At 42.9% G+C, this 19,321-nt stretch overlaps 2 protein-coding genes across 3 annotated transcripts in view; one reads left to right on the forward strand and one right to left on the reverse strand.

The window, feature by feature from the left end:
* Positions 1–3,949: 3,949 nt before the first annotated feature.
* On the reverse strand, positions 3,950–6,836 carry LOC102198675 (probable G-protein coupled receptor 179). The gene is made up of 2 exons (XM_005751685.1): positions 5,260–6,836; positions 3,950–4,092 (listed from the first exon to the last, which is right to left on the reverse strand). Exons 1-2 carry the CDS (start codon positions 6,174–6,176, stop codon positions 3,969–3,971), a joined length of 1,041 nt encoding a protein of 346 aa, XP_005751742.1. The 5' UTR covers positions 6,177–6,836; the 3' UTR covers positions 3,950–3,968.
* Positions 6,837–13,232: 6,396 nt separating this feature from the next.
* socs7 (suppressor of cytokine signaling 7) overlaps positions 13,233–19,321 on the forward strand; it is an 18,421-nt gene continuing 12,332 nt past the window's right edge. For both annotated transcript variants that reach the window (XM_005751686.1, XM_005751688.1), the window contains exons 1-3: positions 13,233–15,127; positions 15,704–15,783; positions 18,661–18,771. In XM_005751686.1, coding sequence (XP_005751743.1) covers positions 13,590–15,127; positions 15,704–15,783; positions 18,661–18,771 — 1,729 coding nt within the window. In that variant the 5' untranslated portion in view covers positions 13,233–13,589. The remainder of the gene's footprint in view (positions 15,128–15,703; positions 15,784–18,660; positions 18,772–19,321) is intronic.

The raw sequence follows: 19,321 nt of genomic DNA on the forward strand, positions 1-19,321 counted from the left end.
GCATTGGATGACCAGACAGACATGTTTCTCATGCTCCTGCAGGGGCTTTGGGAAAATCAGTATATCATCAAGGTACACAAACACAAAATGATTAATGAAGTCCCTTAGGACATTATTAACCAGGACCTGAAACACAGCTGGAGCATTTGTCAAACCAGATACTCAAAGTGGCCAGGATGCATACTAAACACTATTTTCCACTTGTGTCTTTTTCTCATTCTCACCAGATGAAAAGAGTTGGAAGACTACAGTTTTGTGATGATAGTGCCGCCTTGAAAGAGTCCAAATGCTGAGGTGAGGAGTGGTAAGGTTTTTTTTTCTGTAATCTTGTTCATGCTGTGGAAATCTATGCAGAGGCGAAGTGTTTCATCCTTTTTCTTGATGAAGAAAAACCCAGCACTAAGGGGAGATGATGATGGAAGGATAATACCAGCAGCAAGACACTGTGGTACATTTCTCCATGGCTTCTTGTTGGGGTTTAGACAGACTATGTAAGTGGCTGGTGGGCAAAGGTGCTCCGGGTAGGAGGTCTAAATTTTATCCCACTCTGTAATTAATAAAAGCTTTGAGTGACTAAATTTGGGAATCGATGGTGATTTTACCCAGAACCATGAGCCGGAGTAGGAAGGAGTTATCAGAAAGATGTCAGAATCTACACCGTGCCAGACACAGCCTTTCGGCCGCACCAGAGAAGTTGCTGCAAAGGCGCTTTTGTTACCGCAATACAGACAGACACCAGCCACAAAACATTTTCTTCGCGTCTGTGGATACAGCTGGGCCTGACCAAGCTGAATCTGGCTGCTTCCTCTAGGTTGGATCGTTCTGTCAAGGAGACGTAAGTAGAAGAAGGATTCAAACGCAGGGCTCCAAGTGAACGTCAGCTCATTTCTTTACAGTGACTCTTAAACAACCGAAAGGTAGTGAACAGTAGTAACAGTCCAGTCTCCTCAAAGGTTTCCTCAAAGTCCTAACACTATCCAATCTTCTCCCAAAGCCACACAAGAACCAGCTCACTACTTCACATCTTGAAAGGTAATCCTGGGCACAAAAACAGGAAGGTAAGAATCTAATTCGCACGCAGGCAACAGCAAGGCTAAGAGACATGCTGCACTGTTTCTCTAGCCATGACCCAGTGAAGACTGAGTCTCTGTTGCATCTTTATGAAGCAACCAAACAAGGTCATCAGGAGCAGGTGTGTGATTGACACCAGGTGTGTGGGAGCCAGAAGGCAGGTAACCAGCCATGTCATGACACACACACAACAGTTTTGACAAGAACACCATTGGCTGAAATACACACCCAAACCATGATAGAGCCTCCACTGTGTTTTACAGATGGCAGTAGACTCATGCTGTTAGACCTTTTCTCAGCCCTGCGTCCTGAGATCCTGTGTCAGGTCTTTGTTGGATTTTTTCCTAGGACACGACTTTCAGACACGGTTTATCTGCTGTAGATAGTTGCCACTTTTTTTCCCTCCACTTGTTCAGTTTCCTCAAAGGACACACTGCACACCAAGTCACACCAAGACATGCCAGGTTTTCAGCTAATAATAACTCTTTAGGAAATTATTTTATGTCTGTTAGTTTTGCTTTCGCTCAGAAGGCGAGTCCCAAAATTAGACAAAACTCTCCAACAGCTGTCTGAAGTCAGAGCTTTTGACTCACAGAGATTACTTTTGTCACGGCTGCCGAGGCGAGCCATGTGGTGTTGGAGGGAGAAAGGACCCAAAATGCAGGCAGTTGATGATAGTGCTAGTGATGTTTATTTACAAAGTGGCGTAGTGGCAAAACAGGCAATGAGGGATGACAAAACTAAACTGCGGAGAGACGCAGAGAGAGAGAGAGAGACGCGGGGAGAGAGAGAGAGAGAGAGAGAGAGAGAGAGAGAGAGAGAGAGAGAGAGAGAGAGAGAGAGAGAGAGAGAGACGCGGAGAGGGAAAAGGACACCGTGGAACACAGACGAATCAGCAACAGGCAGGAGAACACGCAGGGCTTAAATACACACAGCAGTAATCAGGGGATGAGAGACAGGAGGGCAACACAGCTGGGAGAAATCAGAGCTGACGGGACAGGGGAAACGTAAACTGAACACACTCACATGAGACAGAGACTTTCAGAATAAAACAGGAAACTCAGACACAGAGAACCAGACAAGACACTGAACTAAACAGACAGATTCACAAACAGACAGTGTGACACCATAGACCAGGGGTAGGCAACTCCAGGCCTCGAGTGCCGGTGTCCTGGAGGTTTTAGATGTGTCCATGATCCATCACAGCTGATTTAAAGGGCTAAGTGACTCCTCAGCATTTCTTGACGTTCTCCAGAGGCCTGGTAATGAACTAATCATTTGATTCAGGTGTGTTAACCCAGGGTGCGATCTAAAACCTGCAGGACACCGGCACTCGAGGCCTGGAGTTGCCTCCCCCTGCCATAGACAGACAGAACACAGTGGGACCAGGGCAGGCACAGAACAGAAACCTAACAAATGGCAAATCATAACAGAATAAATACTCGGGATAAACAAAAGCATAAAGAAACACAAAAGACTGAGTCGGCAGACTCAGGACCATGACAACTTTTACATATGCCAACCTCAGTCTTCTAAACTTTAGTCATGTTTAAAAGCATACAACACAGGAAATAAGAATAAATAAAATGTATTTTACTTATTTCTTTATTTTACAATACAACCTCAGAAAAATTGTTCTTATCAGTCTTTATCGTTTTAAGTAACTGTTTGAGTAATTGTTACTCAAACATGCAGAAACAGCTGTCGGGAAGCGAAATAAAAGCTCTGCTGTAACCAAATGTGAGATGTGGGAGGTGATTCGGAGATCAACACCAGGCTATGTCAGGACATATCTTCCTCTCTTTCAATTTCTAAATTTTCCCTTTCAAACACCAAGCTGTTTGCCTCACATTAAAAAGAAATCTCTAAAAAGAAATCAAGCAGTGGATGCACACGTGATCTTGATATCTTTTTTTCAAAATTCAACCACATGAGGCAGTATAAAGGCTGAGAGGCTTCTTCTAATGTCCTGTTACTATTGTTGGTACTCTGGTGTAGTGCAGGTACTGTACAGTATGTACAATGTAGCATCACCTAGTTCCCCCTCTCACAGTCCTTTCTTTCTCCTTACTTTGAATGATCTAGTAAATATTTCAGGCTTCATCCTCAAAAGAGAAAGGAGACAATTAGCACGCGAAAGGATGTTTAAACCAATGAATATACGTATAATCTCAAAACTCCAGAAAAAACCCCCGTCTGATCCCATGTGACATTTAAAATTTATATTTTGTGTAAGACTATGATTAATGATGAAACACTGACTACCCTACTATGGCAGTAGAAGTGGCAGACACTTTTAGATTCATGAACAATAAACAACACTTGTTCTTGCCTTGTGGTCCAGATGTTAAGATCATACTGGAATAATATTGCTTACAATATGTAGTATAATAGGCAATGTGCTAAAATGTTCCTAATAAAAATACTCACGTGCTGACTTAGAGATGTTCGAGAAAGTTTAACATTGTCACCATATATATTTATTGGCTAGCATGCTAGCAGTTCCTTTTAAGTCATAATGTACTGTAGGTTTGCAGGTACCATGGTTTTAAAAAGTATGTACAGCAATTACAGTTCTATCGAAAACAATTCAATCTATCCAATGTTCCTTATGTTCCCATATTAATGTCCTTGAAATTTAACCTTGACCAAAAAAATGAAAAAGGAATGACATCACCAAAGCCATGGAGTTTCATCCAGTTTTGCTCAGTTATCTGTCAGTCATGTATATTGAGATAGATGCTAATAGTGCCAGATGAAATCTCAGGGATCGTCACAACAAAATCTTTAATACTGGTGCCATTTTTCATGGCAATTTGGTTGTGTGTACTAAAAGCAACAAAAACAAAAAATCTTGACTTTCTGTCGCTATCTCAAAGGTAGTTTCAGTCCCTGGTCTACACTGTGTTTACCTCCATGGTGGTGCGGTTGCACTGGTGAGTATCAGCAAACCAGCCTTCCCCTGTTGCACACTGGTCCAAGTCAATGTCCTGAATGTTGACATCCACACGGATCACACCTCTAAAGCCGAACACACAGACAGTGGGGGAGTGGGTCACAGATGTGTGACAAAACAAAGAAACAACAGTGGCTCCACATGAGGTCTTAGAATAAGTCTCTTCTTTTTCCGCATACATCTTCATATCCCAAAGACCTCACTGTGCCATATTATTTCAATGGAGCACTTCCCTCTCAGACCGCAGGCTTACTTGTGGTTCCTAGACTTTCTAAAAGTAGAATTTAAGGCAGAGAAGATAACATGGCAAAGCTGTGGAACCAGCTCCCAGTTTCTCTCAGGAGACAGACACTTTGAATATTAGCCTTTAAAGTTACTTTTTTTTTAAAGTAAAGTTTACAGTTAGGGTTGGTTCAGGTAACCCTGAGCCATGCCTTAATTATGCTGCAATAGCCTACGGCTGCTGGGGGACTTCCCATGATGTACCACTCTTGCATTCCCCTCTTTTTTACTCCCCATGTGTTTATATCCCACTGTTCCAGGTCAATAACTTTTGACTTCTCTCTAGTCTGTGTTTTGTCCAGTTAAACTGAATTAAATTGCTACTGCACATTTTGCCTGACCATGCAAGACATTCTATTTCAAATGTTATATTTAATTAAACTCTTCAAACACATTCAAACACGAGTGTTATTGTAAATTCATTTCAGAGTGCTAGCTTCTGTCATTTTCAGCAGGTAAAATGGACTTGGAGTTTTGTTTAAACTACTCTGCTCACAGTGACCAATCGATACAACAAGTGTTTAAATGCAACAAGATCGTTAATGGTCTCATTAGGCATGATTTTGCATAAAAAATTATGACTTAAATGTTTTTCTTTAAGACCCTCACATTAGTAAGAGTATTCAAAGGACTGAAAAAAGTGCTCCCAATGTGGATGCAAATTTCTCTGTTCATAATACAAAACGTATAATAGCATTTTATGACTAGAAGATGTCATTGGCACCACTGATTGACAGCTCATCACACAGATCAATGGATTCACATCATTACTAAGACGGTTACTAGGAAACTGAACATTCCCAAACCAAACATTTTAAAGTGAACCAACCAAATTTCTATAATTACTGACATCATCAGAGGTGTCACCTCTATGTGTGTGCCTGTATTTATGTGACTGTTATTGCTTGGTTTGTGCGTGTTTGTTTGTTTGTATGTGTGCAGGCCCTAACCTGAATTCTGGTGTCAGGTCAGGCTTGAGACCAAAGAAGGAGGTGGAGAGTGTGAGCATCCAGCCAGGCACAAAGCGTTCATCCATACAGTCCAGAAAAGGAGCACTATCCCAGCGTACCCCACTGCGATTGGTCACATAGCTGTCACCCTGCCCCCACTTAGGTGTGTCCAAGGTATTGAGGTCATTGAGGAGCACTCGTTTGGACAGGGTTGTGATTGGCTGGCTGGACTCTGGGAATTTCAGTTTTCTGAACCAGCTGTCATCAGGGGCAGGAGCAGGTGGGTGCAGGCTCTCCCATGCCTTGGATAAGTCCTGGAGGATGATTGTCTGCACCTTAGCCATTGGGCTGCGAGTTGCATGGAGCACTAGCTGCGGCACCTGGGCAGTTGGGTCAGCATCAAACGTAAACAGGGCCCGCCGGATGAGCACATCAGCTTCTAGAAGGGCACGGACCAGGGCATGGTACCACTCCATATCCTCTTGCACCGTGCTCTCATGCAGGTCACTAGCTTGGAAGATCATGTTAAGAAAGTTGGCAGTGTTGGCTAGTGCATCCATAGCTGGCCTGAGGGGGGCGGTGAAGCTGAGGGGCAGGGGTCCCATCTGCCCACGGGTGCTATACGCCCGTGAACAACGGCCCACTACCAGAGTCGAGGGGTCTCCGGTGTACAGAAATGTCTCTGCCGGTGACCAGTCATCCTCTATTTCGGTGGGAGCTTCTGAAGTGGAAAACCCCGAAGGCTCTGCAGCAGTGGAGGAAGTGGAGGGGCTGGTGGAGTTTTCTGAAGTTCTTGTATTGTTTGTCAATGACTCAGTGCTGTTGGTCGTCTCCACTGTGACGCCTGATGGGAAATCTGAAGCCACCTGCGCTCTGAGGACGGATGGCAGCAGGAGGAGAAACCAGACGGGATCCATCCTGGATGCACGCTGATGAAGAAAAAAAGGGGGGGAAGTAACTGAAGGGGTCACTCAGCTAAAGCACGCTTTGCCCCTTTTGGATTTCCTTTGAAGTGATAACCCGTCACATGTTGTTTTGAACTTTTCATCTTCACATTTGGGAGGCACTGCAGCAGCAGGTATCCGGTAACAACGCTGCCACACGCGCTGCTGAGCTCTCACTCACACTCGGAGCGCACAGCTCCATCTGTGCGCCGCACGGAACCATGCACGCCTGAGCTCGTGTCAACACGAAGATGTAGTTGAACCTGCGAGTCCTCGGTGGTGGTGCAAGGATAAAACTGACGAGGGGAGCAATCCCCGCATTTCTGTTTCCCGTAAGGTGTCTCTAGCGTGCCGTCGCGCTCAGTCTTCGTTTCTCGTGCTTTACAATCACCAGTGCAAAGAAAACGCAGTGTGCGCAGCAAGAAGGAGGAGAGAGGAAAAACCTCAAACTTGGGGCTCCCTGCGTCAGATGGGAGGAGGAGGAGAGAAGGAGAGATGTTGTAGCGATGGAGGGGTTAAGAGAGAGAGAGCAGACTTCTCCCTTCTTCTTTTGCCTCCCGCTCTGCTATCTGTTGCTCCACAGAGCTTCCAGCCCGTCGGTTGGAAGCTCATGATGCTCGTCCCACCCCTCTCTACCGTCGTTCCCTCTCTCCTTGCCTCCCGCCTTCCGTCCTCCCCTTCCTTTCATTCAGCCCCGAACTCCCCCCTCCGTTTTGACAAACCCTCACCAGTGCTTAAAGGTGATGAGAGTGGTACATCTGTTGTGTGTGTGTGTGTGTGTGTGTGTGTGTGTGTGTGTGTGTGTGTGCGCGTGTGTGTGTGCGTACGTGCGTGCGTGCGTGTTCACAAAGCAGAGGATGATGCATTCAGTCAGAGATGAGGGTTAAGCTCTGCTGCATTTGGACATCCATCAAAAATATCTCTACTGGATGGTTGGATGGATTAACCCCTCGTACACGAGAGAAAGATGAGCATTCTTTCTCTCACACACACAGTGGAGGCCACAGGATGTAAAGTGTTAACAACCTCCACACTTATACTTCAGTTTTTTGTTTCTAAGTTTTTGCAGCATGAGGGAGTTTATTCTCTGTTTAGGCGCATGAGTTCATTTGTTAGTTTTTGTGTGTGGTGGGGGAGCTCGCGAATACCATAACACTGGTGCAACAATCGTGTGTCTTTCACACTGCTGAGTGAAAGATGTATGAGAAGCGTGATGAAAGAAAAGGCGACACAGATGTATGATGGGAGGAGTAATGCGGGCAAGAAGACTAGTTTTGGTGACTATGGCAACCAGTTTCTGAGAATCTCCCGCCCCAGCCCCCTCCTCAACTGTGAGCCACACACACACACACACACACACACACACACACACACACACACACACACACCCTCCTTGGGACTTCACTGCAGAACAGCGAAGGTGGTGCAGTCGAGCTTGAGGAACACAATAAGTCAGACTGTTCTCGTGCATCTAGAAAAACACGCAAACGACAAGTGCAGTGATGAAATGAAGCTTTAACACACCATGAGTCACATTCATACCCACCGTTTTTCTTCTAGCTTATCTACTTGGTAATGTTATTAATCATTTCATGCACGTACAAGTGCGCAGCTAATAAGGCACTAGAAGTTGTCACATCTGAACTTTTTCTTCAGTCCAACAAATGTAATCTGTCTGAAAACCATTAAAGACCATTTAAAACAATACACTGTGCACTGTGAAGAGTAACAAGGGAATCCCTGATGATGATGGGACACACATGCACTGCATATTTTGATTTCGCAAGTTTTTTGTTTTTTGAAGAAGAAATTGATAAAACACTGGGGTGAACTCAGTCTTACCAGCCCAGATTGTTTTTCTTCTCGCCTGAACATTGCGTGATTATAACTGATATCTGAACACGCTCCTACAATAACATAACGGTACAGATCCACTCTGGAATTCATGCAAATTTATGCCAGATTCAGCCTACACAATATTTGCGTTCAGTTATCAAATCATGCAGTCAAATTTTTTTGCTGTGACTTAGCCTAGAACTTGCTTTTAAGTCTATCCATCCCCCTCTTCATATATGAGGGTGTTCTAATATTGCACACAAAATAAAGTGACAGTTTGTGGAAATCTTGGTCCTACATCGATGGCAACTGTTCACTCCTGAGGTCTTCAAGTTGTTCCAGTTTGATCCCATATAAACAAACATCAGTGCTGACTGATCTGGCACCACCTGAGGTGCTGCAGATAAGAGTTTGGGGTATTCAAGGGTTGAGTGGGTAATATAGTAACTAAGATAACTAAGTAAATAAGTAAAGACAGTTTCATGTAAATATTATTTTAGAGGCTTGTTTATTAAAAGTAAATAAAAGAACTAAAAGAGCCGGAACATCTAGAAGGTACGCAATGCAAAATAGACCATAAATAATGATATAGAAGACTGTACTGAACGAGAGTAAATATAAGATGAAGGGATGTATAAGGAAAAACGATGTGTAATGACCCTCGGGCTTCATCACATCAATATTCAGCTCTGCAGGGCGGGTTGTTAGTTTGATTACGCCACATAAACATCAAATATGAGCAAACACTGTTTTCATCTCTGTGGCTTACATGTACACACACACACACACACACACACACACACACACACACACTGTAAGGATTAATGGGCCTTCATCTACTCTCCTAGCATTATCTGCACTCAGCAGCAGCGTCATCTATCACTACAGAATGACCTGCAGCGCCATCTGCCTGTCTCACAGCATTAATACAACACTGCTAGTCAGTGTGGAGGTTTGCGTCTTTGGAGCGCTTTGTTCAGTGTTTTAAAGCTACTGCTGTGTTCATACTACACTTCATTTAAACAAAGATATATATTTCTACATATTTACTTTTGTCGCACCACTTCTCAATACAGTCCGCATCTTATCGTGTATGACATTTAGAACTGGAAAATGTCATTGGCATAGCTCATTGACAGCTCATAACACACAGATATGGGCTGGTACCAGTTACTAGGATGGTTATTAGGGCACTCACAAAATGAACATTTCCACACCAAACATTTTAAATTAAACCAATCAAATGTCTGTTGTTACTGACATAATCATCAGTTCCATGTTTGTACTTGTATTTCTGTTACTGCATCAAGTGTGTTTGTTGTTGTGTGTGCAGGCTCTAACTTTAATTCTAGGGTCAGGTAATGGTTGAGGTGGAGACACAACGGCATGTTAGTTTGGTTTGTTGGCTAGCCTTTCTTAAAACATCAGTTTGTGTCTGTGTGGGTTCTCTCCAAGTACTATGGCTTCTTACCACAGTCCATACATGTTGTTTGTCTCTTTGTCTCTCTGTGTTAGGGACCTGTTCAGGGTGTACCCCTGTCTCTTGTTTTTTGCAAGCTGGAATAGGCCCCAACCCCCTGCAGAAGAGAACAGAATAACTAAAATAGGGACATTTTGTACAAACATTTGTGGTATCCTGCAGATGATTCATACCTGAGTAAAAAAAACCTAAATATTGTGCTTATAGTCACAACAATGGTGATCTCTCATAGAGCGTAAATAAAAGATGGCCACTAACACCATGACATCATGCTTTTGGTTAGTGAAATCATGTTGCAAATCCTCAGTCTGAGTACTTCAGGGATCTCAGTATTTTATAACCAGACTTGATGAGAAAGTTGCCTTTCTAAATGATTAATCCTACATATGACCAGACTGTATAAAATAAACATCATCATCAAGACTTGAAACTAAAAACCCAACAGGAACTTGTTTACTGAGATCATAGAGCAAGGGAGCCAAAAGGTTGTTTTTACATGGATTTATATTCCATTCAGTTCTTATTTCGACTGCACCCTGCTCCCCATCAGTGAGATTCAGGTTTAAGTCACTTCCACATTGGCATCAGAAGTGAAAACTGTGCCTATAGCCATCTTTGATATACAGTCTGTGGTCCAAAGTCTGAGCCCTTATATCATCAGCATGTTAGCACGGCCTTTGTGAGAAGGTTAGCTCGTAAGTATTCAAATCAAAAATGATAAAATGACTGCAGTCTTCAGCATTTACTGCAAAGTTTTCACATACTGAAAGCTAACAGAACAGCAGCATAGCTCAGTTTTTTAAATGAAAAAGGAAGACTGACCACCGGATTAGTGAGTGGATCCAGCGGCTCTGTCATGCTGTGTTTGGGCATTTTGATTTGGGTCTATTTGTTCCCTTGAAGGAAACTGTATCTGTAACTGTAACTGTTCTGCTGTTCATCATTATTATAACTATTCTGAATTATTGGATTGTTTTTGTGAGTATTATGAACCATAGTGCAGGGTTTTAATATTAGATTAAAACCTTTGCAAACCTGTCTTCTAGAAATTATATTTATGTATTATTTACAATATCATTATTGTTTCCATGGAAATGCTTCAGCAGTAGCATAATCACTGGCTGGGTAACTTGGGTTTGATGGCAGATATACAAAATACCCAAGGTTGACATCCAGACCTCTGTCAGTGGCAGTACAGACACCAGAATCACACCGGTTAAGGTTAGGGAAGGTTCATGGTTTTGTTTAAACGAGGATCAGAAGCCAAAACAGTTTCTGTAGCAAACCGCACTGAGATATTTCCATGTGAAAGGTAAAGCAACCATGAGGGTAATGCTGTAAACATCGATAATTATTTCCCCTCGCTTTTAAGATGCGTATCAATTAAAGTATCAGTTGTCCTTTAACCTGTTATGGACTTATGGCTTTTTGTTCTGTTATCTAACTGCTTCCTTAAATAACATGCCCTTGGTACTTTAACAGTGTTGTTTGGAGCTGGAATGGGACACTCAGCTTAGAAAGAAAGGTGTGTGGGTTTGGCCTGTTTGCTATTCTACTCCTTGTGGATGGCAGCTTAATTTGAAGGGGACAAATGTCTCTAATACATTTAGGAATCTCTGCATGTGTGTCTGTTCTTTACATATTTTCACAGCTGCTTTACACTGGGCAGGTGTTTCTGTTCTGGTTGGATTCCTGTGTTTTATTACTGGCTAATTTGGTTTTCTACTGCCTCACATGTATCAGTGGCACATGCAGGAAAGGCAAAGCCCTGTTTCACAGTGAGGTGTTGGGATGTTGTTTACTGTTCACTTAAAAAGGCAGTTATTATCATCTGTCGTTGTTTTCCATCCGCTTCTTCTTTTTCCACTTTATTATTTGTATTTAACTTTTATTTTTAGCTCTTTCCTTGTAGTTTTCTCTTTTTTTCCACTCGGACATCATCCATTGCTGTTCTCTCTGTAATTCCCACTTAAACTTCACTAAGCCAAATTAGCACCAGGGTATATTTGGATAGTCTCCATGTACATACTGCTGGCTATTAGACCTGCCATTATCAGTCAGCTGAGGAGCTGCCATGTGCTACAGCAGCTTACAGTCACCCTATTTCACTTGCTAATCAAATGTAATAGGGTGACCGCACTGTCTGAATCTGTGGGATGAAGCCAACAATAAGACACACAACCTTATGTAAAAAGTGGCACTCTGTCAGAAGATTGAATAAACTTGCTCTTAAGTGGGTCTTCATCATCAGATATCTGGGACTGTGCCACATGGAACTCGTTGTTTTTCCAGCATCTCATTAGATAAGAGCTATAAGATAGGTACTGGTGACAAGACTCCAGTAAGAATATGAACCCAGTTCTTATTTTACTGTTTCTGTTTAATGAATGCCCTTTTTAAACTCTCCTAGTTTGCAGACAGTAATTTGAAATCTTCTTTTGTATTTTGTTAGCTATATGTGAGTAAGGCTTACAAACCCTTCCTCGAAGCAGATACTGTGAAGTCCCAGTATCTGGATAATTACACTTTGTTTGTAACTCTTAAGTGTAGACTGTGTGCTTTAATAAGTAGTTTAAGAGCTACATCTCTCATTTTAGAGACCCAAAGGTAATTGGACAAACTAACAGAATTTTTAATAAAATGACTGAATGACAATCTTTTGCAGTCAATAACTGAAAGAACTGGAGAACATGTGGATATCCCTAAACGCTGCGTTTCATCTTTGAGGTGAAATAACAACAACCTATGTTTACATTCTCCTGACAAGGACCTCTTGCAAAGACAAACGCAGTAAGACGCTTTGACCAAGTTTGACATGAAAGACTACTTTGTGTTCCAGCATAGGTCCAACACATGCTTAGTTTTGGTCTGAACCAACTGCTGAGATAAATATAGGGAATCATTGTTCTTTGTTTCAGAGAACCTGTTGTCCATGCCTGGCACATATCTGTCAGGGGTTCTTCCAGAAGGAGTGCCATGGGGTGGCACTGGTCCCCTAATGTCACCCACCTGGTGTACTGTTCATCTCAGCAAATATTGTTCTTTGTACATACTGTTTATTTTCAGTATATTATTGGTATTAGTTATTAATTTGCAGATTTCAAGATATAAATCATATGATGCTGTATTATTACATAGCATTAAAATCATATATGTATTAATGAGTCAATAATTATGATCCAGTAATATGATTTTGATAAGGGATATTTTGCATAATGACTACTTTTAATTTTGGTACTTCAAGTCTATTTTGGCGCAAAAACTTTTGCACAGTTTGCTACTTGATAAATAAAAGGGTAATCCATCTTCATGAGAGCATAAGGAGCGTGAAATTGTTTCCTAGTGTTTCTGCATACATTTCCACACTGCTTTTCTTTTTTTATTAAATATTCTGATAACCTGTGAAAATCTACTACAAGCAACTTTAATAGATTCGGGCTTACAACAACCTCTTTATGAAAATATTGAGGGCGTTTCTATTTGTCTTTGAATTCCATTTAAGAGCTGTACTAATGTCTAGGGGGGGAAGGGGGAAAAACATGTGTAGCCTGTAGGCTATTTGTATATTTCCCTCGTCCCCTTATGAAGACGGAAAACCAAAAATCAGTTGTTCAGATGTGAGGCTGGATAGGCCAACTCTGTGATATTAAGATGCTGTCGTCGAATTTATGGTTCTCATCATAAAGTGATATTATGGGCTGAGCGGAGGAGGAGCGGGTGGGGCCTGGCTCGGAACAGAGAGGCAGACTGTGGTCACTGACCGGAGACTCTGCTGGCTTTTATTCTACTGAAATCAGACCGCATGTCTGACCCAGGGGTCCGCCTGCTGCCCGGAGCAAACTGCACGCATTTCTTCAACACATTTAACGGACGCTGCGTTGGCGAAGGGGAGGAGGAGGAGGATGAAAACATCGCCTGATATATTTTTTTAACGTTTTCGCTCATAGCCTATTTATGGGAGGCAGCAGCGGCTTGGTCCTTTCTTTATTATAGGAGCGAGATCTATGCGGTTAGCTATGTGAAGAGCAGATCGCCTAGCAATTCTCGTTTCGTGATCCTGACGAACAATTATGAACAACGCTCAAGATATGTCGCCCGATTTTGTGTTGATGCGCCTGGTTTCCGTGGCCGAGGATGACCGCTTGGACGCAGAAAACGGGAATCTGCCGCCGGGAGGAGTGGTGGCAGGGCTGGGGAAGGAGGTCCTGGCTCACAGCGGCGTCAAAGCGGGTTTGGATATAAGCCGAGATCCAACGGAGGGCCTCCAGCATCCCAGCAGCCACCTGAACAAAGCACAGCCGAGCACCGAGGGCACGGCTGCACCTGACTCTGGGGTGACGGAGAGCCGAGCCACACTGTCCGCGCCTCCGCCGCCGCAGAGCTCCATGGAGGCCCAGGGGTTTGACTTCGCTCCCAGCCCCGGCCTACGGCCTCAGTTGCTAGTCTTCTCCAATATAATGCGGAACGGAGAGGGGATTTTGGAATTAGACCGTCGGAATCAGCCGAGGGATGCTCTGGATCAGAGCCCGGGATCTGGCTGCTCCAGCCCAGCGGTCAATAACAACACTCTGAGTGTCAGAGAGGTTCAGCAGCAGCAGCAGAACCTGCTAGACAGGACATGGGGAGCGCATTCGCCAGCCTCTGTGGAGATGCAGGGAGCGGCTGAGCTATGCCACCGGCATCGACTCATCGCCACTACGCCAGAGTGGCCCGTGTTGACGGAGAGATCTAACCCTCTCACCGTGATTGACTCTAAATGGGGATGCGCCACCAGGGACAGGGAAGGAGCCGTGTTTGAGCTGGCCCGGCGGTTCGGGGAGCTTGGGGTTGGCGCGGTACCCAAAATGCTGTTCAAAGCAGGCGAGCTCCCACACTGTTCGTGTCAGAGTGCACATAGGCCGGCAGGAGGGGGAGTAGAGCCCGGCGATGACCCAACAGAGACTAGCGACGCATTGTTGGTGCTGGAAGGGCTGGGGAACGGGGACGTTGACGGTTTGGACATGGACGAGTGTCCGGAGGATGAGGCAGATGATGAAAACGGACGCCGGGAGTTTTTACTCAACAGGAAAAGGGAAATAGTTCAGAAAATGTCCGGGGCTTTCTCCATCAGCAGTTTTCAAGTGGAACTGAGGAGGCAGGTGGAGGAGACGGCGACAGAAGCAGCGGCTGCGGCGCACATTGCCACGCAGGTGTGCAGCCTCCACGGGAACTTATCCGGCCGGCTCTCGCAGGTAAGCTGTGGGAATACAGAGGTTGTCACGCATGCTTCAGCCAAGTCATCGTCGACTACCCCGGCCCAGAGCTCGCCCTGGGCCACAAGCCCGAACCTGAGCCAGGCATCGACACCCAGAAGGCGGCCGGAGCGGTGCGCCAGTGCGCCCCGGACTCCCACGGGCAGGGCCACGGGCGGGGAAAAGATGCTCAAAGTTCCAGGGAAGTCAAAAAAGGGCTCGTTAAAGATCAGACTGAGCAAATTGTTCCGGACTAAAAGCTGCAGCGGCTCCAGTCACCTTTTGGACAAAAGGCCCTCAGTGACTTATTCAGTATCTTCTGCCGGGAGTCTGGTGGACATGGCGTGTGCAGCGGGTGCTGAGCAGGATGCAGACAGGTAAGAAATCCTAAACAGATCTTCTCTCAGGGTCAGAACAAGTAAACATAGCAAGTTAAAAACATAAAAGCTGTCTTAATACATGTAGGTCAGAGACTTTTTAAAAAGTCTAACCTAACATACGAAATAGGAAGTCCATTATTAAATTTCGGCCAGTGAAACATCCTAACCTTTTCTGTAAGCTGAACATTGATTTCCAGAGGCTTGAACTCTCTCATCTGCCAGATCTTTCTTTTAGAACTTTTTGGTGCTACATGTTATTAGATGCTGAGATTTTGTTCTAACCTTTCTGGCTTGTCACCCTCTATTGTCTTCACAGCTAAGTCATTATTCACAGCAGCACACTGAAGGCAGGCTATGATTAAAAAACATAGCTTTAGAAGTCTTTAGTGCTGGAGCTAAGAGCATCAAACAGAAAATGCAAAAAGAGAGAGAGATAGAGCTGCAGGACCCACACACTATTAAAGCTAAGCAGAGACTGCACTAATACTTCTTCTGCAATCTAATTCTCTTCTTCTTCTTCTTCTTCTTCTTCTTCTTCTTCTTCTTCTTCTTCTTCTTCTTCTTCTTCTTCAGCCACAGCCAGCCCAGACTGACCAGGGCCCACAGTGCCTTTTCCCCAGCCTCCCTCTCTGCCTCTCTCTCAACTTTCACTGGTAAGGGTTGCTTTGGCTTTGGTTTTGATTCTCTCACAGCTTTGTGCTCAAAGAGGAAAACCCCTCTGATATCCATCACCCAAACCTTCTGATAAGCTTGTAAGTAATCGACATAATAGTATAACTGTTAATTTGAGAAAGAAATGTATGAATTCTGAATGTACTCCTTTTTCCAAAAAAAGAAAAAAAAAGAAGCCACAACCACGTCAAAATATTCAGTTTATTGTCACATAAAAGCGACAAAACGGAGGAATGTTGTGTCAAGCTCCTGGCACATCCAGCAATAACCTGAGCAGAGGTGTGATTTACCAGAGTCAGTGACTGTACACATGAGGAGCCTTTAAGATATTAAGTTTTATTTTTTTTCACCAGTTAAGTCGCAGCAGAAAAGACGAGCAGATATACTCTTTGCTGCAATAATTACACAACTTCAGCTCCATTTGGCAAACCATTCATACTTTGAATCGAAGCACATGTTGTTTAAGCTGGTAATTAACCTTAAAATCTACTTTAGGCTTTGGGGCTGATAAAACTAAACAATGGATGTTTAAAGGGAACATATTATGCTCATTTCCAGCTCTATATTTTTATTCTTGGATGTTACTTGGGAGGTTTTAAACAATCCTTTTCCATCTTGCACTGAGTGTTGGTGCAGCTCATAAGACAAGCTGTTTTAGCACCTTCACCTTTAAGAACAATCTTGTTTTAAGCCACTTTTCTTCTGATTGGCTACTGCTCATTAGAAAGGAGTTTTAATTAGCAAGTGGGTGGGGCTTGAGTGAAAATGGTCTCTTTTGATCATCTAAATGGAAACAAAAAACAGTATAATACGATCAATATTGTTTTCAGTGATTGAAGTTAAAAAACATTCAGCATAAATAACAAAATTTAAAAATTTAAAAATTTAAAAAATTCTTCATGTCTGCCTTTACTATCTTTGACGTTAATTTGTAGTAACTAATTCACATAACCCCTTCTCTCTCTGTACATATCTGAAATTTTCACATTGAATCCCATCACAAAAATATAATCCTCCTCCAAAACAGGGTCCTGTTTCTGAAAGATGAAATGATGTAACGTGACAGTCTGAAGATTAATTTAAAGCTGAGTCTGAAGTTTGTTTTAGAACTTTTTCGGGGAATATTTTTCTTAATAAAATCACACATACCTGTCAAACATATCCAGTCTGTCACCCAAAACACATAAGAAGAACAATCTTATGTTACAATGGTGGAACACTTCCACATGTTAGTAAAAATGTTAGCTTGATGCCAAAGCCAGGCAGTCCAAGGATACACTGGAAGACACTTCCAGTCTCATTTCTATCCAAGAAGCTGATGCAAGAAGCCAAGATTAGCACAAATGTATAACACGAAAAGCCCTATAAAGTCTATGATTTCCATCCTATATGCACAGTTAGCAAGTCATAAGAATAAAATTAGACAGTTTTTATCTTTCTTTCACCCTTTTAACTTTTTTTGGACAAACATTGCAAGATAAGAGAAACAAGTAAGCACATTTCACTCCAAATGACAAACTTCTTTGAATTACTGATCCAAACTCATTAATTCCCACTGCAGATGTAAAATGTTCACAAATGTAGTTTTATTTTATCAACTTGTAAATAAGTCCAAAAAACAGTGCTTAAAGTGCTTTACAATTCCACTAATCATTCACTCTCACATTCACATACTGGTGGAGGCTACAGTTGTAGCCACAGCTGCCCTGGGGCAGACTGACAGAAGCGAGTGCTGTAGAAAACATTTGGGGCAGTAGAATGTGAAACTGAGTCAACATGAACCTGATATAAAGTGCTTTTATGTTACGTGTTGAGATTAGATATTAAGTATGGCGAGTGTTTACAACTATAAATATTGAAGTAGATCCTATAACGCTGGAGAGTATAGTGAGACCAAATGTTGTTAAAGTTACCTGCTGTGTTCTTTTTTCCATGCTTCAGATAATGATGTAATTATATATAAAAGTAATATCTGTGGCTACAAATCTCAGTCTTCAAAAAGATCTAATGGTCAGTTTCATTCAGTTTTTTTTCTACTTTTGGAGCTTTATGATGTCAGTGAGACCCCAACATGGTCATCTCACAATTTACCAAAACACTACATGCTAAAACTGCAACTGGTGCAGTAGATAAAAGCTGATTTAGCACAAAGGTAAAAAGGGAGAGAAGGTTTGTGGCTCATAAGGCAAAACTTGATTCAGCACCTATGGCGGCCTCTGACGTTCCCTCTATGCAGTCTTCCACATTACTCACAGACTGAGAATTTTTGGAGTTTGTGAGCACAAGCTTCACAACCTCCAATTAGACCAAAACATTAAAGCTGCACCCAGCATTGCTTCATGTTGCAGAGTTTGTGAGGATGATTCGTTTGAAATCTTGGGGACTTTCAAAACCCTGAAGCCGTGCCCATGGCTTGCTCATGTTTACCAGCCCAGCCTGTATGTGATGTTTCACAACCAAAAAGCGAGCTAAAGCGATGTTGGTGGCTGAGACTGGATGTGGGCAAGTCCAGCTTTTTCTGCTCTTGAGGGTTTGGCTCTTAACCCTTTGATTTTGTTTCTTTCGCTGCCAGCAACCATGCCCTACTGCAGGGTTTGACTTCGGTAAACATTGAATGTGCAGCATTTCAATTAGCTGAGATGGGATATTCTCCTTTATTGTAGTGATTTAGGCTGATTAGCTGGGTGTAATTTTCCATAAACATCCTGCCTGGTGCAGCTTTAATGGCATGCTGCAGCACAGACAAAACAACACACAGTTACAGGTTCACAAAGCACAGCCCCTTTCACTGTCTTACCGTCTGCTCACTTTCCTCTTTCTCTCAATTTCTTCTTATCTTTTCTTCCTCCTGTGTTCAGGTGAGACCGTTTCTCTAGTGGATGTGGATATTTCACGGCGAGGGGCGAATACGCCACACCCACACCCACCTACACCTCCACCCCCTCCTCGTCGAAGTCTCAGTCTCTTAGGTACTTTTCTCTACTTCCTGTCAGTTTCTGTTTCTCTTCTCGTCTTCTTCCAATAGTAGTAGTTCACTTACAGTATCCATGAAGTATAAAGCCCATAAAAAAACAAACCTTTGTAAGCTTTTGGTTTCAGAGAGCTTCACTGCAGCTGGGCTATAGCTCAGATGGAATTGAAGCCCAGGCAGTTTCTCTTAATATTTCTGTCTTGCTTAGTAGTTTTGGTTACCGCCGGACATTTCTGGAAACTCAGACACAGACGAATTTTTATAATCTGCTGTAATCTGATTGTGGAAGCTTTTGAAAGGTCAACAGCAATCTACAGATTTAATTTGAAATCTGGATGCAGTGACTCAATCGATAGCAAAGAAGAGGGAAAAACATTTAGTCTTCCTGTTTGTCTATTTTTACTTCCACTGACTTTGTTTTTTGGTAATACAGTTTGTAATGACTGGTAGATGATGTTTTCTACTGCTGCGAGGTGAACTAAACAAAAAAAAACAACAACACATAAATAAGAGGATACATATATATATTATATGTATATACAGTGTGT

This window comes from Pundamilia nyererei, unplaced genomic scaffold (genome assembly GCF_000239375.1).
Source record: "Pundamilia nyererei isolate P.nyererei 1_Seehausen unplaced genomic scaffold, PunNye1.0 scaffold00322, whole genome shotgun sequence".
Taxonomy (NCBI): Eukaryota; Metazoa; Chordata; class Actinopteri; order Cichliformes; family Cichlidae; genus Pundamilia; species Pundamilia nyererei.